The sequence below is a fragment of the Mugil cephalus genome, chromosome 15, assembly GCF_022458985.1.
Source record: "Mugil cephalus isolate CIBA_MC_2020 chromosome 15, CIBA_Mcephalus_1.1, whole genome shotgun sequence".
Classification (NCBI taxonomy): Eukaryota; Metazoa; Chordata; class Actinopteri; order Mugiliformes; family Mugilidae; genus Mugil; species Mugil cephalus.
The window spans coordinates 12,616,318-12,640,293 of record NC_061784.1 but is presented as its reverse complement, the minus strand read 5'-3'; the positions used below and the strand labels follow the sequence as shown (position 1 = coordinate 12,640,293).

The following is a 23,976-nucleotide window of genomic DNA, read 5'->3' as shown; positions in this document are numbered from 1 at the left end:
TGGTGGATATAAACGAAGTCATAGATAATCCCAGGCGATAAATCTAAATGGATATTATCCATGCTCTAAATCACAAACAAACCAAAACCTTCACACGTGTGCCCTCATGTGGTTGCTGAAAACGACACAAGCGGAAATGATGGAGCCGAGGAGTATTATGTATGGAAGGGCACTCTCAAGTATCAACAGCACGAGGTTAATGGAGCCTTGTATTCGCTGCCACATTCATCGTGGACCCTGGTGACAATAAATGCGCATTATTGTAACTAATATCACTAAACCTCAGCTTAATGACGCTTGTCGCCTTCAGCGTTCGTTTAAAATAAGTGAGAAAAATGTTGATTCAAGTTTGAATCTGAAGGCTGTTGTGTTGTTTCTATTATTTTTGACGTTTTAGTCAGGGGACTAGGCTAAATATCAGAAACATTTCAGTGTTTAATTGTTTACCAACAACAACAACCTCCAAAATTAATATATATATATAATATAATTCAGTTACCACTTTTGTCACGCTGTTTCAGCTTAACCTGAACAATATAACTGTCATGAAGGTGGATTCAGTGCAAGCTGTTATATTAGAACAAATTAGTTAGTTCACTAGTTTATCTAATGACCTGATCTACAAACATCTACGGTAATATTTTGGGAGGATTATGTGCGCACATTATGTACATTATATATAAATATATACAGTATATACGTAAGTGTGTGCGTCAGGGACAGAAAGTTCTGTAGCCTATCCATCTGTATCATTTGCTTTAGTGCACTTGTGTGCCTGGATACAGACCACACAGGCAGGACCTGATTCCCATCATCATGACAACAGGGATACCAGGCAACCAATCGGAGACCTCCGAGCTCAGCTCTGGAAGCTGATTGGTCCCCGAGCCTGCAGCCTGTTGTGGAATGTCCATCTTTAACCTCTCTGCTGCCAAGCGCACCGCATGCACTACATCCTATACTTTCTCAATGCAGATTTGTGTAATCCTCCCTCGAAATATAGTGTCATGGCATGCGCCGACGAGGAGTTGTTTTGCACGAGACGTCTGGAACATCTGGATGAAATGTTTTTTTTTTTTTTCTGTGGATACAGAGTGAAGTTGTGTGTGTGTGTGTGCTTGCTTCCCTTATATAAACATAACACAATCAGTGACTGTAAGGAATGAAATGCTTTAGGACAGGAGTGTTGATCAGTCACAGACAGTAAGCATGACTGATCACCTGGCATCTGCACTTATTATTATTTCAGATCACGAGTGTCTAATTATAGCACTGCAATTGTATTTCGGCACACACCCAGACCAGCACAGATTTATGAGAGCAACTTGCCCTGATGTAAATACCGCTCTTCCCATCACGCTGGGGGACAGTGTGGCCCTCGGTCAGCCAAATGCTTCCTGGCATTTTGTCTTCGTAGTCGGATGTATGTATCTATGACAGGTGTGTGTTTTATCTTGTTTCTTTGGGCAGATGGGTCCCTCCATATGAGCTGGGTTCTGCTCAAAGGTTCCTTCCTGGTAAAAGGGAGTTTTATTTCCTTGTCAACAACATCGCCTTCAGGGTTTGCTCTGGAGGTTTGAGGCGGCATTTTTGCAAAGCGTCTTGAGACAGTTTGTATTGTTATTAAAGCTTTATAAATAAAAAAAAAATACAAAAAAATCATTGAACATACAGTTTTTAACACTGTCTCTGAGTTAAGGACTTGTTATTTATAGTGGGAGCCAGATTAATGCTGAAACTGTTAATCAGGTTAGGAGCTCAGAGACTGAAAGTGCACAAAGCCAAACACACACAGAGAGAAAGGAAGGAGCAGAGGAATTCATGCCCACCACCTGTTTGTCCCCCTCTTATTAAAACTGACCAGGTTGTGTTGACAGTCGCTGCTCTCTCCATCCACCCCACACACACCTCTGCTTGCAGTGATTGGACTGCACAGGAGAAGCAAACTCTGGGATTAGGGAGGGGGCGACGTTTTTTTTTTTTTTTTACCCCGCAGGGTGCAGCAGGACAGCCCTCAACGAGACTCTCCAAACGGGGCCACACGTCGCGTACTCTCTCCCGGGCCGAAAGCTGGCCGCGCGACTCCCGACTCTCTCCGTTTTCGACTCATTTGCTCCCAGATTTCCCTTCACGGTGAAAGGGAGGCGATTCTCCTCGCCGCCATTTTTAGGGAACTGCCTATCGAGGAGAGAAACTTTGCTAGCCGCTTGCTGTCCACCGCTAGCGGGCTCGGCTGTCTGTAGCTCGGCTTTATTTAAATTAACAGCGCGGACGGACAAAACAACGCGACATTTGCTTAAAGAACAACCAGACTTGACTTGGAAGTCGGGCGTATATGTGTTCGGGTAGGGCAACTATGCAGTTACATTAGCGAATTAGCATTGCTAACTTGTCGGCTAGTGAATTCCCACTTTGATTTTCCCTGGACTGCGTGGACCGTGATTTTTTTTTTTTTTTTAGGATATTTTTAGGATATGATTTTTAGCGTCAGCCGCGTCTCCGTGTTCAGCTCAGAGGGACTGGATTAATCAGCCTCTCTCAACCCACTCCTCGGCCAGCGTGGATTCATTTTGACCAGGTGAGCGTCGCTAACTTTAGCTCTCTGCTAACCGTTGCTAAGGATGGGTGGGTAGGCTGGAGACCTGGACCAGACACATCGGGGACCATCCGCTTCTAACCGGGAGCCGCTGTCACAACTCGTACGCTGTGTGTCGCATCGACAGATTTCAGGTCTCTGTGCTCATCGACCAAGTGCTCGCTGTTAGCAACACGGGCGTTTGTTTTGACTGCCAACGTAGCACATTGAGCAGTTATAATAAACGCGGAGAGACCCTGACACTGGGGCTGAGTGCGATGTGGTGATGTATGTAAATAACGACCCGAGGCTGCTTTCACTGAGGAGCCCTAGCTAGCTGCGTTAGCTTGCTAATCCGCTTTATGCAGCTATCTTTGCAGCCAGTGCCACTCCCTCGTTTTGTTTTCGTCCGCCGTGGCTGAACATTAAGTGAAACCCGGCTCTGGATGTGTCTGTTTTGGGAAGTTTCCTCATCCGCAGTGGGCATCGAGAGTCTCGCACTGTCTGATCCGAGTAGCCAGCTGAGTGACGGTAGGTGACATTGGTCAAGCCTCCTCCTGTGAATGTCGCACCTTGGTTTAAAATCCTGCTGGCATCGTGTATATATGTGTGTGTGTGTGTGTTTACAAGCAGCATTAGCCAGTCGGGTCTGGGTCGTGTTTTTGGTTATTAGCAGAGCTCGTATCAATCGGCTGCTGATGGCTGTGTCTGTCTGTATTTCTTTCTTTCTTTTCTTTCTTTCTTTTTTTTTGTGCACTGACGTGAGTCGCATTCCTCAGTTTTCTGTGTTGATATTGCGTAACGCTGACTACCACTCATCCAGCTCTATCCTACTGCTGGATTTATCTGTGACTTTACCGCTTAAGTTATGCGTGACACGGTGGATCGGCCACGCGAGGATTTGACATAACATTATAGTTAAATCATACAATAGTCGTGGCACCGTGTTCACAATTCATCCAACCACTGCTTTTTTTTTTTTTTTTTGGAGAGACCCCTCAGATGTCATGATCCAATGCTGATTGCTGATATACCTTAAACACCTACACATGCTTTATGTCCTGTGTGCAGTACACACTGACTCTTTGCCAAATAAACACTGCAGTGTGAGCGTCCACCTCTCTTTGTTGACGTTGCCCATGCAGCCTGTGTGCTGGACCTGAAAGGGGTTTATCCTCTTACTGTATTATGACAGATTTCTGCCCGGGCCGCCCGCACCCTGCATTTTCTCCGTAACCTGTGCTGATCTGCACACCTGCCATTTGTCTGCGCTCGGAACAACAGAGCATTCACGGGAATTCACGAGAGCAGCTCCCATTCTCCACAAGTCCCCTTCAAGGACTCGCTGCTAGCTGGCGATGGGCTCGTGCTCAGCTGTTATTGACCGCGAACGTGTCGATGCAGAAGAGGACTTTGCAAATTTGTGTTTAGTTGTGTGCCAGTGTTATACCAGGGGGGGTTTGCTGAATGCAGGCAAACTGCATAATGGATTTAAACGTCTCCCAGGAAAAATGGATTAGACGCTGGAGCAACGCTTGCCCTTTATTATCAAGTCTAGATGCGAGGCGGTCGGCCACTGCAGGGCAGGTGCAGATCAATTGCAATAATATACCTAACTTGTAATCGCATTTAGCTTGTAGACAGTGAACCCCCGGGGTTTTAATTATGTTTTTGGACCTGAGTGACGCCGAGCTGTCGCCGTGGAGCTGCTCCTAAATAAACTACAAAACCCATAATCTTTTGTTATGGAGGAATCCGGCACAACAGTAATGTTTTTGTGTAACAACGGAGCTCAGTGGGACTCACAAATGAGCTAAATTAGGCTTTGGACACACAAACAATTCTTGTTATTGTTGGTTTTCACAAGATTTGTTGACGGTTAAAAAAAAAAAAAAAAAGAGTTTTCTCTTGACGTCTTTCATCTATATTAGCCGGTAAACATAAGATAGACAACAGTAAACAGATAATAACCATTGCGGGGGTCTGCTATTGTTTTATATTATAGAGTGGACATTGACATTTCTGTGATTTTTGTCTCGCACTCTGAGATACACACAAGGTTGGTTTATAACATTATAACATAGGTTATATTATAATGCAAGTATCCCTCGCGTCCGGTTGGACAATCTACATAACTTGAGATTCCTTTGTGAATTTCATTGTTTGGACGACTCGTTGTTGGAGGTGTGACTCCTTCCACACTCGCGTCTTGTGTTGAGGGGGACATTTGGCGTGTTGTTGAAAGTCAACAGGGGGAGTCTATATTCAGTTCTGCGAGAGAAAATGGGATGATTCAAATCCTCTTAGCGTTTTGGTCACTCCATTCCTCTCTCCAGCAAAAAATTGTGATGTGTTGTTGTTGACCCTGGGTATCTAGAGACATTTCACTTCCTCCACTCAGTGAAAGCCACAATCTGTAATCAGACTGGGGAGCACGGAGCATGGACGCCACACCCTCCATCCTGGGGGACAGAAACGTGTCTGAATAACAGAGCACATGTAGGTCACGAAATTAACATTTTTCTCCGAACAAGCGGCCATTATGTTGCAGTGTTGTTTTTATTGGGCGTCTGACTAATGATTAGTGTGAACAGCCCGATCTGTTTTTCTGGCAAGCGTTTCTTTTTTAAAATCTGTCCAACACGCTGGACCTGATAGGAGCGATTCTTCCACGTTTGAACCAGCCACGGATGTAATTTCCAAACTTTAGACCGGGGAAGTTTTTAATTACGCAGTTGTTATAACACACTGTTGATATAGTCGGGCATTGTTAGAGTTTAACACTAAGAGACTGAGAAGACTGTGTTTCATGTGGACTTGGCCCGATTACATCAGGCTGATCAATGATCAATGAATTATTTAACAATGTAGCATTTAGCATCTTGCTGAAGGACATTTGAAAGCATATGAATGAAGGTTCGTGTGTGTGTGTATATATGTATAATATATGTGTGTGTATATATACACACACACTATGTTGAGAAGTGTATGAATGAATTCTGTAAAAATTAATTCCCACAGGAGGTGATTGGAAGTATGACTCCTGTTAGGCACAGTATGCAGAGACTTAATAAACAAAAATCAAGCATTACATTATGACCACGTTCTTAATATTGTGTAGGTCTCTTTTGTGCCTCCACAACAGTTGTGACTCATCAGAGAATCGACACGAGTCTTCTGAGAGCGTCCTGTGGTGTCTGGTAACACAATATTCTAAGTAGAGTCCTTTGGGTCCTATGGGTTGAGGGGAGGGGTCGGGTCTCTGTGAATCATCCCGTAGATACTTGATCAGTTTGAGATCCAGTGAATTTGGAGACCAGGTCAACACCCTGTGCTGTTTTTCATGTTTTTTTTGAGTTGTTCCTAAACTGTTTTTGTGTGTGTCTGTGCTGGGGACGGCTGCTGGCATAAAGGAGTGTCATCGCTATGGGGTGGGGTTGTCTGGTCTGCTCTAGGTGGGGTACATGTCAAGTAACATCCACATAAATGCCAGGTCCAAAGGTTTCCCAGCAGAACACCGATTTGACACAAGGTGATTAATGTTATTCACTTCTCGTGTCAGTGGTTTTAATGTTTTGCCTGATAGGTGTATGTTTAAGTGTGCCGCTGGTGCGTAAGGGCGGTGGCTCGATGAGCCGACAGTCAGATATGTTTTGTTTTTTGGATGCCCGTCCGTTTTTGCGTCCATAGCTTCTCGCAACGTTGTCTCCGGCCAGAGCGTTCGTCAGACGCTGAGCCCGCGGTGGGACGAGTCGGTGAGAGACATCACTCTGATCGTGTGTTCACTTTAGCGAAAGAGCAGAACCGATGGAAGTAAACTGGAACAAAAAGTTCAAAGGGCACACAGACGGCTCCTCTGGTTTTGCCGCTCCATCTTGAATGAATAAACTGTTGACCAAAGGATCGGTATGATTTGCGCTTTCGGTCCAGTCACAGGTGACGTCACGGCCGACCTTTGTTGCCAGTGGTTCTTTGATGTCCACCGGACAACTTAAGGATTTTATATTAATCTGTTTAGCGTGATCTCATTACATGTGGTGGAATAATAACCTTTATAATGTACGCTACGTCACGATTTCATTTAAACTAGTAGTTACAGTTAAATTTGAAATCATCAGCGTAACTGTGGCCAAACTATTTCCTGTGTTTCTCATTTTCTTGTTTATTTGATCTGTTCTTTGCTTTTCGTGAACCAGCCGACCGCGGTATCGCTTCAGCGTCGCTCCCCAGTAGCCGATTCTGCGCGGCTAAGAGAAATTCACTGTGGGAATCAATAAGCTATTTGATTATTTATCATCCCTCTCCATTTCTCTCCTTCTCTCGCTCTTTCCTCTCCGTGACAAACCCTTGCCACTCAGCTTTGTGCGTCGGCTGCCTCTTCATTATGCTCCTTGATGATTTTACAGCGCAGAAGAAATCAATTCACATAAGTCATAGAGGGAGAGAATCCATTTTCAGAAGCAGCAAAGCAGCAACAACTTTTCATGCTCGTCTCGAACACGCTGCTCTTCTTAGTAATAACGCATTCGTACGCACACCTCGCTTCCCCTTCTTTACTATCCCAGCATTTGTCTCGTAGGGAGGATGAGGGAGATAAATACCTGACTATTTGTTTAGGTTTTCTTAGAAAATGTACTTTAACTTTTTCTTCGAGCCATGTCGTCCTCCCACATGCTGGGACCTAAAATCGTCCTGCCAATAAAGCCACCGCAGCCTCATCACGGTAGAATCTGAAACACTGAATTATCCAGTGTCAACAGGAAGTGAAATTAAGGAAGATAAGGTTCCTTGTTTGCATCTTTTAAAACACAGCGTTTTATGATGGATGGAGGATTTATGGGAGGTCCTTGACTGGATGCATTGAGGATAAGTCTAGAAACACTGCCCGGAGACGGTAATAATCGGACTATTGGACGAATGACCCCAACAGACGGGATGATGTATTGGCTGTTAAAAATTTAGCACGCGAGGACCAGATTGTCATAAGTAAAGTGTCTTTTTTTGGTGTCTTTCCTCGTGCAGCGGTTCCCAGGCTGGGTAACAAACCTTACTGTGAACGTGCAGAGTGATTTTTATTGCGAAATTAAAGTTGATTAAACCATAAACATGTGTAAATATTAACACATTTAATAGGTGTTAATACTTTTACTGCTTTGACTCATGAATATGGGTGTTTTTTGGAACAACACAAGAACAAAAGCACTTTAGTTGTGTACAGGCTATAAAGGAGAGTTTTAACCAGTTCGTGTCGTTGGTGTGCGAAATTGGATTCTTCATTTGCACTGGAAAAAAAAGATAAAATTTGTTCGAAGAAAAGGGCAGTTTTTGTTCTTTTAATGTTGCTTAAAAAATAAAATTACACCTACTCCTCCTTTTTATGGAGCAAATTCAGCCAATTTAATGGGATTAGAAACATGATGTGTATTCAGCTTTTAAACGATCCATTTATTTTATATAATTATTATTATTTTACCGGTTTCACAAGTACAAAACCTCTAGAAGACTTTGAAACACAGACTTTAACCAACGGCATCCTGAACATTTTGGTATCACAGGAATTAGAAAAAACCCTTATGAGACAAGTAACTTTTTTTTGTTAATTGAGTGCAGCTTTAATTAAGACGAATTAATCATACGTCTGATAAAAGGAGGTTAGCTTCATCTGTTAATTTCAGCTGCGTCGTGAACGTAGTCGTGTGGTGAGGGATCGCCGTCTAAATATTGCCCCCAAGTAAATACTAGTGAGAAATGTTATGCGTTCGGTTTAATGGTGTCTCCTCGTAGCCATGGGCAGTGTGTGCTGAATCAGGCCAAGCTGTATGAGGAAGTGCAATCACATGTTGGATGGAAAATATGTTCCAGGAAAAAGCACAGAAGGTATATTTATACACGGATTCATCGCCGCAGCTTCGTCTGTGTGTTCCAATGATTCTGGGTGAGAGGTGTGTGTTTGCCGAATCAAAAAGGAACCTAGTGTCTAAATCTGGTGGTCATTTGTGTTCTTGTGCTGTTAAAACGAACACATTGTCATAGTTTTATTGTGTGGACTAGAAGAATGTTGATGGGCTTGATTAGCAACACAAATTAACGTATCATGTTGTGCAGATCACTTTTCGTAGTTTCACTTTCTTCTCAAGCGTCGTCTTCAAAAACAAAACAAACACAATCCCTCCCGGCCGTCGACACATTCACCCATTCTGTTTAAAAGCTTTGTCCAGCTTTCGTCTGAAAGTCTTTTCTAGACGAGTGCTCGTCTTTAAGTCGCTGCGCACACCAAGAACGAAATGAGAGAGGCAGCGCTGCGTTTAGATTCACGAGGCTCCTCTGGGGACTCTAACTGCGACTGTTGTGTGTTGCTTGAACTCATTTAGCAGCCAAACCGTCTGCTTTACAATGATTATCTAATAACGCTGCAGGCATTATGACAGAACTAAAATGTGAATGACTCTCTGTTCGCTCGGATCCGACGCAGAAAGACTCGGACCTCTGTTTGTGTTATTTAAGGTTATTCCCAGTAGCAGTTTTTAGCTTCTTTTCCACCGAGATATTTGTTGTCCTCGAGGGACGAGTGTTTTATAACAGTTTTAGTCTCTTTTTCACAGTCAGCTGGATACTTGAGTCGGATAGACAGACCTTGTGACACTGAGTTAGAGTTGTGTGGTTTTCCTTCGCTACATCGGGTCGCGCTGGTAGCTATTGGTGGCTAAGGCTAACAGGCCCTCTGGAACCGACGTTAAACTGAAAGTATGAAGCTGCCCGAGCTTTTATGTAATGATATCCGCGTGCTGTTTTGGTATGGAGGAGTTTTTTTTTTTAATCTTCAAAGATAAAAGGGTGCACACCTAAAAAAACATAATAATAATTTAAATGCGCTGTGTTGAAGTCAGAGTGGGCTACAAGTTAAAAAAGAGCGCACCCGGTCTCTGATCCGATGGGTCGCAATTCAGCACAATCATTATGGGTTTTCGGTTTTAAAATAACAACTACCCAGTGTGTGTTGACGTTAATTGAATTCCCTGTGTGCGATGCGACTCCTGAAGCGGCGCTGCAGGTCAGACGGGTTAATCTGGGCAGCCAGACGCACGTGGTAAAAATGACTGTACGATGGCGAGACATAAGGCGTCAAACCATAACTTCGCTTAAAACAACCTGCAGTTAAAAATACAACCGATTCAAAACACAGCGATGACTCACTTGCACTGAATCTAAATCAGAAACTCATCCAGAAATCTGTTTTCATGGCTAAAGGCGAACTCCGAACACGAGGAAAGTGTCAACTGTGAGCTACCATGTAATGTGTTTGAGAAATATTATTAACTTGCTTAAAATTTAACGCATCTTTGTTTTTGTCTTTCCACCTTAAACCCTAAAGAAACTGCTTCTGAACATCGTTGTGACTATTTTTGTGATACGCTCACTAAAGCATAGTAGAAGTTGCACTGTTGTTACGCCACAGCTTACACAATATCCGCGCCCACACACACACACACACACACACACATAGCCGGTGTCGTGTGCTGCTGATGTGCACAGTATTAATCGCACGTGTTTTACACGAATCAACTGGAGCAAAAATTGATGCGCCCAATTTCCAGCACCGCGTTCTGATTGATCGCCCGGTGCCGCCCGCCCCTCATTACTGTACAGACCACCTCGCACAGCGGCGGACGTGAGATCGATCCCTGGGCTGGGACGTTCGCGTTGGCCGGTCGTTAGCAGTGGCTTACGGGTCCGCGTTAATTGCTGAAGCTTTCTGAACTGACTCTGCAGATAGTTTGGACTTGGAAATGAGACGAGTGGCCAAAACCAGTATCGTTAAAATAATTCTTGAGCCTTTTTTTAGACGGTGTGGCATCATATATGTGGATTATGGAAATATAGATTGAAGTAATTAAGCAGGGTGTGTGTCGTGTTGTGAACAAGGGTTATAAAATACTCGTAGGTTAATCATTTCCCCCCCAAATCCTCGCCTCGAATGTTAAGCTCGTAAAATCCCTGAAGCAAATTCAATCTAGCCGATGCAAAGAAGTATTATACTGGAAATAAGTGTCACCGCCTTTTATTTTGTTCCCCTTTTAGATTGGACAAATCTGGCCATTGGCTTTTCAGGACTCTTAAAACTCCTCCATCTTCCCCTGACGGAGAAGCAGCGTCTTTCATCTCGCTAATGCCCCCCTCGTCTCTATTTCCGTCCTTTTTAGGTGCCCATGTGCTGCTTCCCTCGGCTCATCCATTACCGCAGATGAATCTTCAGCTGCTCCGGCACAGCTCAGCACCCAGATAGTCCCGTCGCCTTCGCGTGGGTGATAAGGGACTACATTAACCAGGATGCCCTCCTCCGTAAGGGCGGGGAGCCTGAAGGACCCGGAGGTGGCCGAGCTTTTCTTCAAAGAAGACCCAGAGAAGCTTTTCTCCGACCTCCGGGAGATCGGCCATGGCAGCTTCGGCGCCGTCTACTTTGTACGGCATCTGCATCTTCACACTGACTCACAGCGAAATGCGTTTGAGCTTTATCTAAAGGCAGCAATTGTGCCTGTGAAATGGTGATATGGTTTGGTAAAAAAGAGAGAAACTGCACCCTTTTTTCAGCAGATAACGTGCTGTGGTCATTTCTGTGAATAATGCAGTAACTCAAGGCTATTTGACAGGACAAGTAAAGCTTATTTTAAAACCTGTTTATTTCATTATCGTAAAATATGACCCTTAACATAGAATCAGTTTGTATGAAGTTATTTTTCTAGCCCAGAATGGGTTTATTATGTGCAGTGGAGTGATTCTTTTCTATTCTGCTCTATTCTCATTACAAGCTGCATTCATTGATCTCCATGTAATGTTCAGAAAATGCATCTCATGCTTGAAATGTGTGTTTTCCAGGCACGGGATGTCCGCACAAATGAGGTGGTGGCAATTAAAAAGATGTCCTACAGTGGCAAACAGTCTAACGAGGTGAGACACGACTGATTATATTATATATATATATGTAGTAAATCGTAACGTGACTGTGAGATTTTCACGCTGTACACTATTGAGAACTGAGCTCTTTCACGTAGAAGCTCATGGTCACGTCACAATGACTCAAGACAGAGGCCTTGATCCACAGTGTTGTTAAGTGTTGTTACAAAAAAGAAGCCGTCGCATCTGTTTGCACATTTATTTTCTTCACCAGCTCCAAAATACTCTTAAATGAGGAGGAACGTCTTATATCAAAAGTTGCCTTTTTTAAAAAAAATTATCCTAATTTAAAATTCTAATAAATGATTTACATTTTGGTTTTTAAGTATTTTATATATTTATGTCAAATCATGACTGAATCCACATTGATGCAACTCAGGTCACTGCTAGATCTTCATCTCTCTTAGTGCTTTTATAAATGGAACCATGGTCAATTAGTGTATATATATTTTTTTTTTCAATCAGCCACAACATTATGACCACTGACAGGAGAAGTGAATAACATTAATCCTCTTGTGACAATTCATTGTTCTGCTGGGAAACTTTTGGACCCGGCATTCATGTGGATGTTACTTAGACATGTAGCACCAACCTAGACCAGACCAGACACCCCCCACGCCATAGCAGTGACACTCCTTGATGGCAGCAGTCACCTGACACAAACACACAAAAACAGATTAGGAACAACTTAAAAAAAACATGAAGTACAGCACAAGGTGTTGACCTGGCCTCCAATTCACTAGATCAAGTGATCAATGATCTGTGGGATGATCAACAAGGGCCCCTCCCGTTAACCCATAAGACCCAAAGACCCCCACTAACAACATTGTGTTATCAGACACCACAGGACACCGTCAGAAGGCCCATGTCCACTCTCTGATCACTCACAAGGGAGACCTACACAATATTAGGACGGTGGTCATAATGTTATGCCTGATCGCTTTATATTTATTAAAGCAATAAAAGGGGAGACCATCCAAGGGGGTGAATATGTTTTATACTGACTTTACATGTCATAACATAAATGTGCAACAAATACAGATTGCTAATATAAGTGGAAGTCCTCCAGGGAAAACCTAAAACTCCTATTTATCTTCTCCCAAAAATATCAGTACGCACTAAATTATTAGTGAATCAGCTATTTTTCTTGAGAGATTCTACTTCTCTCTTTTCTTCCAGTCAGTTCTCAGGTCACTGGACCTCACAATCCCAACGAGGTCACTCTCGTGTGCTCACTTTCACTGTCGTTGCTCCAGGTCCAGTCCACGGCGCTGATGATTTCAGATTAGCTATAATCAGATTACACATAATCTGTGAAGAGAACCACCTTACTCCTATTTGCACTTAAAGACGTGCCTGCACACACACACACACAGTCACCCTTTAGTGCATGAAGCCGACTAAAGCCTCCTCTTTCTCCGACAGAAATGGCAGGACATTATAAAGGAGGTGAAGTTTCTCCAGAGGATCCGGCACCCCAACAGTATAGAGTACAGAGGTTGTTACCTCCGCGAGCACACGGCATGGGTAAACCACCAGATTACTGCCCCACAATTAGCAGGTTATTTAAAATCAACTGGCTATCGTTGACATCCTCTGTTGTTCTGCAGCTGGTGATGGAGTACTGTCTGGGCTCAGCCTCCGACCTGCTGGAAGGTGAGCACGAAAACGTTTCACAAAGATGTGTGATGCATGATTGACAATACGACCGAGGCTAATCTGGGGTCTGATATCTCCCACAGTTCATAAAAAACCTCTACAGGAACTCGAGATTGCTGCCATTACACACGGTGCTCTGCAAGGGCTGGCCTACCTCCACTCCCACAACATGATCCACAGGTAAGAGATTTTTAACTTAACCGTCTTAAACATTTCAGCCCTCCGTGTGTTCTGCTGCTCTCACACATATTCGTACTCGGTGTCTCTCAGGGATGTGAAGGCAGGTAACATCCTGCTCACTGAGCCTGGGCTCGTCAAACTGGCAGACTTTGGCTCGGCCTCCATTGCCTCACCTGCCAACTCGTTTGTGGGAACGCCGTACTGGTACGTGAAACCTGGAAGAACTTAAAGTTGGAAAGTGTTGAATGAGCGAGTTGAAAGCAGCCAGCGGACATAATCAAATCACTTGCCGCTCTGTGGTTGTTGGAGACGATGTACGCTCAGGATTGAGACATTATCGGATTACTCTTGAGAGCATTTTTTTGTTATTTGATGCAAGATTCAGTTCACTGGTGCACAATCAGTCATAATTTGTTTTGCGGATTTCACCTGATTTATTTAAGCTATTGAGTAGGGCTGGGCGGTGTTTCGGTTCATACCAAATATCTATTTTCGTTACGATATGAACTTTAAATATACCAGCATACCGGTGTATTTGTTGACACCACAATTTCAATGTAGCGCTACTAAATACGCATGGTGTGTCACTGTGAGGTGTGGTGATGATGGAAAGGTCCGAAAAATTAAGCGTCAGAACGAGAAGACTTGTGCCAAAAAAAGGTGCCATGTCGGTTGTTTTGGTTTCTTTTTTTTAAAGGGTGACCAGACGTGCATAATGTGCAATTCTATCTTTTTATGAATGAGACAGAGAAAAAAGGTTGCGCGCACACTACAGTTATTACGGTAGCCCGTCGTGCTGCTAAGTGACATTGCAGACTTTGCAGTTTAAATACGTTTAAATATGAATAAATATGTCAGAATAAATGAAACCATAATTGTCCCTGATTCTTCATTTCATCTTGATAACATTTAATTCTTTTTCCACATCAGCAGGCAGCGCTAACACAGGGTCATACACACCTGTTTTACTAATCATCACAGTCACATAGTCCGTCCTTAGTCAGTCCACTGCATTAATTCCTCTCTCGACCAGTACAAAATGTCATGAATACCTGATAATGCATGAAAAAAAAAAAAGATTTTAAAAATACCATCATGTACATTTTTTGATACCACCCAGCCCCACTACTGAGACAAAGAAAGAAAGAATTAAGATGATGAAGTTTCTTAAATGTGTTTTTAACCTGCTTCTTATCCGTCCTTCTCTACCCAGGATGGCCCCGGAGGTGATTCTGGCTATGGATGAGGGCCAGTATGATGGGAAGGTGGATGTCTGGTCCTTAGGGATCACCTGTATAGAATTAGGTTGGTAACAGCACATTTGTGTTGCGAGTGATGTCTGTTAACCAAGATATGTTTAGATTCAGTTTTTCAGCTGCAGCTTTAACCTCAGACTAACATGTTTATCTACTGACTGTTGTCCCTTCTGTTCCAGCGGAGAGGAAGCCTCCCTTGTTTAACATGAATGCAATGAGTGCCTTATACCACATAGCGCAGAATGAGAGCCCCACACTGCAATCCAGTGAATGGTGAGATGCTGCACACACATGTTCCAACAATTTGAGATGTGAAGTAACGCTGACGTTGCGTTGTATTGTGATTGCATAATTTCAACAGGATGTTATTGTAATTTTGTTGATTTTACACCTAAAACGATGATGTTTTGACCGGCTGTATTGTCGTCTTTGTTCCAGGACGGATTACTTTAGAAACTTTGTCGATTCTTGCCTTCAGAAAATCCCCCAAGACAGACCACACTCTGACGACATGCTGGGAGTAAGTGCACACATAGAGCCACGCATAGAGCCACGCATAGAGCCACGCACAGAGCCGCGCACAGAGCCGCGCACAGAGCCACGCACAGAGCCACGCACAGAGCCACACATAGAGCCACGCATAGAGCCAGGGTCGGTGTGTTAAGATGGGAGACTGACAAGCCCTCTGGTGATAAATCTCTGTCTGATGTATGCGCTGTCCTCTCTCCCCTACAAGCCCCCATTTAGATCCACTGATCCACTAATCCTCTGCTTCCAGATACTCTCTCGACCAAAACGTTTTTTTTACAGGACACAGATGTAATTACTGTAAAGATGTGACTTCTGTCCACCTTTAAGTAACGGAGCAGCTGTCATTTAGCCCACTAATGGACTCACTGCTGCTAATGGAAGTTGTCCCTGGGGTTATGGAAGCACTGTACACTGTTTTTTCCCCTAAACATTATCCATCTTAACCAAAACTGAAACCAGTCCACTATTATTTGAGCAGCTTCTCAACGTGATCTCCTCCCAAATTTACTGTGACCATAGTGAGGGAAGATGGATGCTAATCTTTTCTGGCATAATCCGCTAGATTATTCTTGTACATGTGTCATTTATGTAATTAAAGACAAATAACATAAGCTGCACGCACGTACATCACTGATAGAAACATTAAATAAACAGCCATGCGCGCATTAAATGAGATGAGCTGTGTTAACCTGCACAGAATTCATCCACCTCCACTTTAGATCCAGGCTACATTAACGTGGAATTATCTAATGGCTCATTCTGCTCTCTGAGCTAACCTGAACACTTTCTCCGTCGGGTGTTGGACGTTTTCCCACCATTACATTTGCAACTTGTGGCACAAAACTTTCCCATCTTGAACTGTTGTGCATTCATGACGTTTTGTCTCTTTTCTGTCTCCTAGCATGCGTTTCTGCAACGTGAACGTCCAGACTCTGTGCTGATGGATCTCATTCAGAGAACCAAGGACGCCGTGCGAGAGCTGGATAACCTGCAGTACCGAAAGATGAAGAAGATCCTCCTTCAGGAGGCCCACAACGGGCCCACGACAGAAGCCCAGGATGGAGACGAGGTACGTGGATGTTTGCACGTTAAAATCTCAACAAAAGTGTCTGTGCGAGAATAGGAGGAAATATATCTGCCACCTTCCACTTTCCATTTAGAGAAAGTAACCAAGCATGCACTGCTTTGTATGCATGTCCCTCTGTGTCTTTCGCTCTCTCTCTCTTTCTTTCTCCCTTGCTGTCTTTTTCTGTGCCCTTTCCGCTCCGTCTGCAGGACCTGGAGCCGGGCGGAGGCCGCACAGGAACGGTGAACAGCGTGGGAAGCAACCAGTCCATCCCCAGCATGTCCATCAGCGCCAGCTCCCAGAGCAGCTCTGTCAACAGCCTGAACGAAGCGGCGCAGGACACCCGCAGCGAGCTGGACCTGATGGAGGGCGACCACACGGTCATGTCCAACAGCTCCGTCATACACCTCAAACCGGTAGGTTTCCGTGACGACTGGTCCGTAATGATGTCTCTCTTGCGGCTGAGGTGGCAGCTTTGTCCTATCAGACAAAATGAATGAAATTGCACCTCTTTGTTTTTTGCGTTCGTTTCTTGATTCTTACTTTTTTATCATTATCATTTCTCAGCATGTCCGGTGCCTCACTTTTATATACCATAACAAGTATGGTAAAATATTAAAAAATGACTGTGTTGCCTTGTCCTTCCAGGAGGAAGAGGAGAGTTTATCCACAGAGCAGGCAGCCAGCAGTCAACCCACTGAGCCCCAGGAAACACCAGCTGCTGCCCCGAGGAAGCACTACCGCAACAGAGAGCACTTTGCCACCATACGCACAGCATCACTCGTAAGAGCACACTGGCTCACTCTCCCGTGCATTGTTCTCATTAGTTTCTGTTACTAGAGACTGGATAATCCGCCCTACATTACACTGATGAAATATTAATAAAAATATGAGTCGCAGATGCTGATTTTTGCTCCCGCGTCCACATCTCGCAGGTCACCCGAGAAATGCAAGAACACGAGCAGGACTCGGAGCTGAGGGAGCAGATGTCGGGATACAAGCGGATGAGGCGGCAGCACCAGAAGCACCTGATGGCCCTGGAGAACAAGCTGAAAGGGGAGATGGACGAGCACCGGCTGAGGCTGGACAAAGAGCTGGAGAGTCAAAGGAACAACTTCACCCAGGAGATGGAGAAACTGCTCAAGAAGCACCAGGCTGCCCTGGAGAAAGACGTATGTGCACAAATTAAAACGCAGCTAAGTTTTTTTTTTTCCTTAACATCTGAAAGGACTCAGTCATTATTTCTTTTGGCTTCAGCTGAAGACGTTTAACAACGATGAAAAGAAATTCCAGCAGCACATCCAGGTTCAGCAGAAGAAGGAGCTGAGCAGCTTCTTGGAGTCACAGAAGCGGGAATATAAACTACGCAAGGAGCAGCTGAAAGAGGTAACACACACACACACGCGCGGCTCCACCGCTCTTCTCTTTGTCGGATTCCTTCAGATGTCTCGTTTTGTTTGAGAATCGAATTAAAACCGAAATATGTTCAGTTTATTATCACACATGACAAAGAGCAGTAGGAAATCATCAGTTGGTGCATTCAAGCAATTATCAAGTTCGTTACAGACAAATCCAATTAACTAATTAATTCATTAAGCATCTCTTCTCTGGTCGATGTAATTGCTGGCGCCAGACATCTGGACGAGGCGCAGCTAGAAGGATCTCTGTGTTCAGTCGGGCTTTTGCAAATTAATTTAACCGCAGAAAAACGCAGCAACAAAAAAACGCTTGAGCGCTCACTCGTCCCGCTTCTTTTGTTATTAATGTGAATAATAGTCGTAAATCTTGACAGGCTGCTTTACTACTAGACATAAATAACAACTGTTTTGCAGGAGCTGAGTGAGAACCAGTCGACTCCCAAGAAGGAAAAGCAGGAGTGGCTGTCCAAGCAGAAGGAGAACATCCAACACTTCCAGGTTAACATGTTCCTCAGACTCTGTTTACACTTTAAGTGATGGTTCAATACTTTATATTGACTGATGACTAGAATCTCTAATATTGAGAATCCAAACACTGCTCAGTGTGGCTTATCTGCACCCCAAACTTTTATTTGTCAAGTCACATTCAGAGATTGAATATTGAATTGTGAGCTCTATAGTAACTATTCGTCCATTTCCAGGCAGAGGAGGAGGCCAACCTGCTGAGGAGACAGAGGCAGTACCTGGAGCTCGAGTGTCGGCGGTTCAAACGCAGGATCCTCATTGCAAGACACAACGTGGAGCAGGATCTGGCTAGAGAGGTACGCACACACAGAGCCAGACACCTCCACCACTCAATATATTTTCTTTAATGTATTTTAAAGGTGCTGTTTTTTTTTGTTTTTTTTTCAGGAGCTGAATAAACGGCAAACGCAGAAAGACCTGGAGCACGCGATGCTCCTCAGGCACCACGAGTCGATGCAGGAGCTGGAGTTCAGGCACCTGGGGACCATCCAGAAGGCCCGGGCGGAGCTGATCCGAACCCAGCACCAGACGGAGCTCACCAACCAGCTGGAGTACAACAAGAGGAGGGAGAGGGAGCTGAGGCGCAAGCATGTCATGGAGGTCCGACAGCAGCCCAAGAGCCTCAAGGTAAAACGTCACTGACCCCGTGACAAAACCTCACGCTAAAAGGATCAGCAGCAGCCCCCTCGTTCATCGTTTTTATTCCATTTCCTTCTCCAGTCTAAGGAGCTTCAGATTAAAAAGCAGTTCCAGGAGACATGTAAGACCCAGACCAGGCAGTACAAGGCCCTCAGGAACCATCTGCTCGAGACCACGCCCAAGTCTGACCACAAGGCCGTGCTCAAGAGGCTGAAGGAGGAGCAGACCAGGAAGCTGGCCATCCTGGCCGAGCAGTACGACCACTCCATCAATGAAATGCTCTCCACACAGGCTGTGAGTACCAGGGGGAGGATGTAAAACATGTGTATGTAACATCATTTTTATATGAAAAAGGCCTCATGTGGCTCATATTTTTAGATATATCCAAAAATGTCTGGAGGAGATCTCACATTGACTTTACATTCTCATAGTAAAATGTAACAAAACTATTATCTCGATTCGGAGACGTTTCACTGGAGAACATGTGAATAAGAAGACAGTCACAAATGATCAGCAGTTTTATATTGATTTTATATGTTTTATGAATTAAATATTAGTGTACGACCAAAGTCATATGAGTGAAACAATTGGTTTGTATTAGCAGCTTTACCAGGAAAAAACCTACACTGAACAGAGAACAGAGTGGTGCCTACAGAGAATAGACGCTGTGTCTCTGTCTTCTCTCCCTCTCCTTCACATTCCTGCCTCCAGCTGCGGTTAGATGAGGCTCAGGAGGGCGAGTGTCAGGTTCTGAGGATGCAACTGCAGCAGGAGCTGGAGCTGCTCAACGCCTACCAGAGCAAGATCAAGATGCAAACGGACGCACAACACGACAAGGAGAGGAGGGAGCTGGAGCAGAGGGTCTCTCTGAGGAGGGCTCTGCTGGAGCAGAAGGTGAGAAGACGTTCACTTTGGTGTAAAATGTTCAATAGCTTGGTTATGGACTCATTTTGTGTTGACAATAATTTCCAGATTTTTGATCAGACATGATGGTTTGGAGTTTTCTTTGTGTCTGTAATTATTATATCTTTGGAGCTTTCACAGCAAACAACTGTCATCATTTGTCTCGTTTGTCTCTCTTTTTCAACGGTTCATTTTTATTTTTTTTTTCTCCCCAGATTGAGGAGGAGATGCTTTCCTTGCAGAACGAGCGTCTGGAGCGAATCCGTTCGCTGCTGGAGCGCCAGGCCCGAGAGATCGAGGCCTTCGACTCGGAGTCCATGCGGCTGGGTTTCAGCAACATGGTGCTCACCAACCTGGCTCCCGACTCCCAGGGGGGCTGGGGGGGGGGAGGAGGTGGCGGAGGCCAGGGGGCCCAGGGGGGAGGCCACTGGCCCGGAGGAGGAGGAGGAGGTGGTGGAGGCAGCCACCACAGTCACCACCACCAGGGGGGCTCCAGCTCGCAGCAGCCGTGGGGTCACCCCATGCTGGCTGGGGGCCCGCCGCCCTGGAGCCTCCACCACCCCGGAGCAGTGAGTCAGAGGGGTAGCCAGGGAGGCGGGGGAGGGGTGAGGAACAGCCCGCAGGCTATGAGGAGGACGTCATCAGGGGGGAGGAGTGAACAGAGCATGAGCAGGAGCGCCAGCATCACCTCTCAGATCTCCAACGGATCCCACCTGTCGTACACCTAGAACACAAACACAAGCTGCACACTAACTGTCTTAAAGTAAAGAATCTCGCGCACACTCGAGGCGACACTGTACACACACACACACACCATGCACACACATAGCACGCACACACACACTCTACACACACACTCTACACACACTTGCTGTTATTTACCGCAGTACATCTCACACTGCACACTTCTGAGATATCGGTGTGCTGCTGGGAGCCTGTGGAAACCCGAAACACTCGAGGCCGATCCAAGATGGCGGGGGGTCATTTACATCCTGCCACAGTGCAATAGTGTATTTATTTTTTTTGCCATGTTAGTCTGTATTGCCATCGACCCAAAGTAGAACCGTGGAGTTAATCATCAGGAGGTTTGCTTGTAGTTTAAAGGATGCTGTTGATCACACATTATGGGAAGATTTGCGTTCAGTGTGCAGTTTTTTACTTCATTTAAAAGTTGAAGACGCTTCCAGACTTCTAGAAAGTTTAATGAGATTATTGGTCACGTGCAGTAAGACGCTTTCAAGTGACGCGAGACGAGGAGGAGAAAGGAAAGAGGCCGAGCGTGAAGGACGTCGTAAGGTGAGAACCAGGAGGGTTTAGCTGAGGTTGCAGTTGCGGCGCGGGGACGGCTAACAGTAAACACTTTTACTGCTGTGCGGAAGCTCAACCAGTCGAACCGAGGAACTGGAATAAAAACATAAAACGATAAAAAGCTGCGTACGTTCAGGTGCCGGTGCCACTCAGGCTCTCGGCTCCTGGAGTTCAGAGCTGCGTGAGGAATGTGAGCGAGTTTGCTTAGATGCCAAAGGTTAAAGGTGCAGAGTCATTGTAACTATTCATTCCGTGCTGTTTTTCTATTTAAAGACGTTAGTGCCAGAGAAGCTCAGTTCAGTTCAAGTTAATGCCACACGAAGGTAAGGAAGGAAGGAAGCCTTTCCTCCCGCAGGTGTGTTATCGGCTCAGCTTTTGGGTTTCCACAGGCCTCCGCTCTTCACTCACACCTGCCCAGTGGACGGCAAGTCTGGGGGATAACGCAGCCTCGTCAGTCCACAGCCCTCCCGACAGGAATGGGTTTTCAGCAGCACCTAACCTCTACTTGAATACTTTTAAAAAACTGGTGTTCACTCTTCACCTGTTTGCAGAAACCTACTGGTCTAATCTGAGTCTCACCACAGGGTGTCGTGACACAGGCCTTTTCTTCCACACTAAATATCCTGCACACATGCACACAAAGTATTACGTCTCATTCCCCCAGTTAAACTCTGTGTGGATTCGGCCGGTAAATGCACGCACAGGGAAAGTCGGATCGGAGTCCGATGTAAATGTCAGCAAACGGGGGGAACATCCCGCGGTCTTTTCCGTGTCACGTTTTGCGTCGAGGCCTGAGAACGAAAGCAGCGTGAGGAGGAGCTTCACTAGCTCTCTGCTTGGTTGGTGACTGCTGAATGTCTCAGTGGGCGGAGGGGGCGGTGATGCTGTGATCTCCGCTGCCATGCCCCTGCAACCTTCCCCGGTCTGACACCCCGCTCTGTCTCACCCCCCGATGACCGCGACGTCGCCCGTCTCCCTGCTACCCTTCTCCTCTGTCTTTTGTGGTCGTCACCCCCTCCCTTGATCTATCTGGGGAAGAGCTCTTCAAGTGAGAAAGAAGAAATATATATATATGTATTATGATATAAATCTATAAAAAAAAAAAGGTAATAATATAGAGGAGTAAAGATAAAGGTGGCAGTCTTATTGCAAAATGCAGAGAATATTCATTAAATGTTTTTTTTTTTTTTCTTTTTCAGAGGTGGAATGTACAGGAAACAAGTTCATATTGTATATTTTGAATTTATGGAAATCTAATTGACAAATCAGTGACAAAAAACGAACTAGTGACGTGGGCGCAGTGATGTGGCTTTAGACCGGCGGCGGTCGTTCGATTTCCAGCCGCAGAGTTTTCACTGTCTCACTTTCAGCTGCGAGTTCTGAACCTCTTTGCAGATGTTCCCTCACGAACATGACGAACAACACAACTTTAGGTCAAAACGCCTCGAGTAAACGGCAAAGTTTTGTTTGATAGTGTATGAGGATGATTTTGCACATGAATTTGAATTCTAGTTAGGGTGTAGCCTTTGCTTTGGCACTGGTGATGTTTTACTGACATTATTATACCGGATGTAGAAGACTGAACGTGTCTGTTTAGGATCTTCATGTTTTTTTTTTTTTTGTTTTTTTTTTTTTAGAAAGACTCTCAGGCCCTAAAGTAAAGGTTATAATAACGTAGAAAAACAAATGTCTTTTAAAGATCTCTAAAAATCTGACTTGTAAATCCGTATTTGGTGCACTGTACAGCTTGAAATTGTTTCCAAATTCTTGCACAAGATTCTTCTAGCTCTCGGTGTTATTTGGACGTTTATTTCAGATTGTTGAAGCGCCCTCCTTCGTTTTCCGACAACACACACACACACACACACAAGGCATTTTTCACGCTGCACTTAAATATTTGCCTTGTTTTAAAAGACATCTCCCCCGCACACGGATCGTATAAAGTGTTTCTTGGCTCCAGCAGGACGCCACGCAGCCATCGCACCGAACATCTTTTTATTTTATTTTTTTTTTTCCTCCAGCTCTTTATATTGTTTTTATGTCGGAAAGGTTTTCCTTTTCCAGATGATGTCTGCAGAGGGCCAAACCAGTGGCAGACTTTTAGACCTTCTCTTGTGTTTACTAGAACTCCCAGGTGTTTTGTGAGGCAGTCGGGACAGAGTCTAGCTTTAGACCTTGGTCACTCTAAACTGGATCGGTTGCACTGATTGCACAAGTGACTGACCAGATTAAAGAGTCTACTGTGACCCCCCCTACCCCCCTCCTCCTCCTTCCTCCTCCTCCTCGGTGCGTAGAGGGCGGCGGATGCCAGTGGCTGAAGGTAGGCGGGAGGCAGGGTTACATCTCTGTACAGTCTGTTTATCAGTATTCCTTTTATCTCTCCTGTCATTTGGTGGATCTTGCTGTTTTTATTCTCCCTGGTCCAGAGATCTGTATTAAACTGTATTAAATTGTATAGATTGTGCAAAAAGCTGAATGTCACATAGCAGAAGAGAAAAGATATTCCTTACAGATGACAAAGTGATTTAAAATGTATAAAAGAAATTCAGAGGCAAACTTTAGGGGTTAAATGTATTATTTTGTTTGTAATTACTATTTTTTGTTCGAAGAGGGCTACTGGATAAAGAATCATCTGTAATAAAGTAATTTTAATATTTCTTTGTGCCGTGGTGTTCTGTTTGTAAGGTCAGAGTTACTTAAAGAAGTCCTTCATGTGAGTTCTTAATGCTGTGTGGTGTTCATTTGAACCCTTTGAAGGTTTTTAGTTTTATATATTTTATATTAAAGTGCCTCTAGGACCTTGTTTTGTATCATATATCATACGTCAGGTACTCGTGACAATTTACTGACAATATTTACTTGAAACAAGTTCAACATTTCTCTAGATCGTTTTTTTTTTTTTTTTTTTTTTTTTTTACCAAACAGGACTTTTTTATTACCTTTTCATTTGCCAAATGAGAACCA

The 23,976-nt window shown here is 44.6% G+C and overlaps 1 protein-coding gene across 3 annotated transcripts; it reads left to right on the top strand.

Annotated features, from left to right (window-relative positions):
* The first annotated feature begins 1,705 nt into the window (after window positions 1-1,705).
* Window positions 1,706-23,669, top strand: taok1b (TAO kinase 1b). 3 transcript variants are annotated; one of them, XM_047606803.1, is made up of 22 exons: window positions 1,706-2,345; window positions 2,461-2,578; window positions 10,777-11,035; window positions 11,450-11,521; window positions 12,953-13,054; window positions 13,138-13,183; window positions 13,270-13,366; window positions 13,457-13,570; window positions 14,580-14,671; window positions 14,802-14,895; window positions 15,061-15,142; window positions 16,055-16,222; window positions 16,429-16,635; window positions 16,868-17,002; window positions 17,155-17,391; window positions 17,477-17,605; window positions 18,052-18,135; window positions 18,339-18,458; window positions 18,550-18,789; window positions 18,883-19,095; window positions 19,513-19,695; window positions 19,920-23,669. In XM_047606803.1, exons 3-22 carry the CDS (start codon window positions 10,904-10,906, stop codon window positions 20,430-20,432), a joined length of 3,060 nt encoding a protein of 1,019 aa, XP_047462759.1. In that variant the 5' UTR covers window positions 1,706-2,345; window positions 2,461-2,578; window positions 10,777-10,903; the 3' UTR covers window positions 20,433-23,669. The 3 variants fall into 3 exon arrangements, with proteins under 3 accessions (XP_047462759.1, XP_047462758.1, XP_047462760.1); XM_047606802.1 differs by having other exon boundaries at window positions 1,706-2,578; XM_047606804.1 differs by lacking the exons at window positions 1,706-2,345; window positions 2,461-2,578 and adding an exon at window positions 2,613-3,106.
* The last annotated feature ends 307 nt before the right edge of the window (window positions 23,670-23,976 follow it).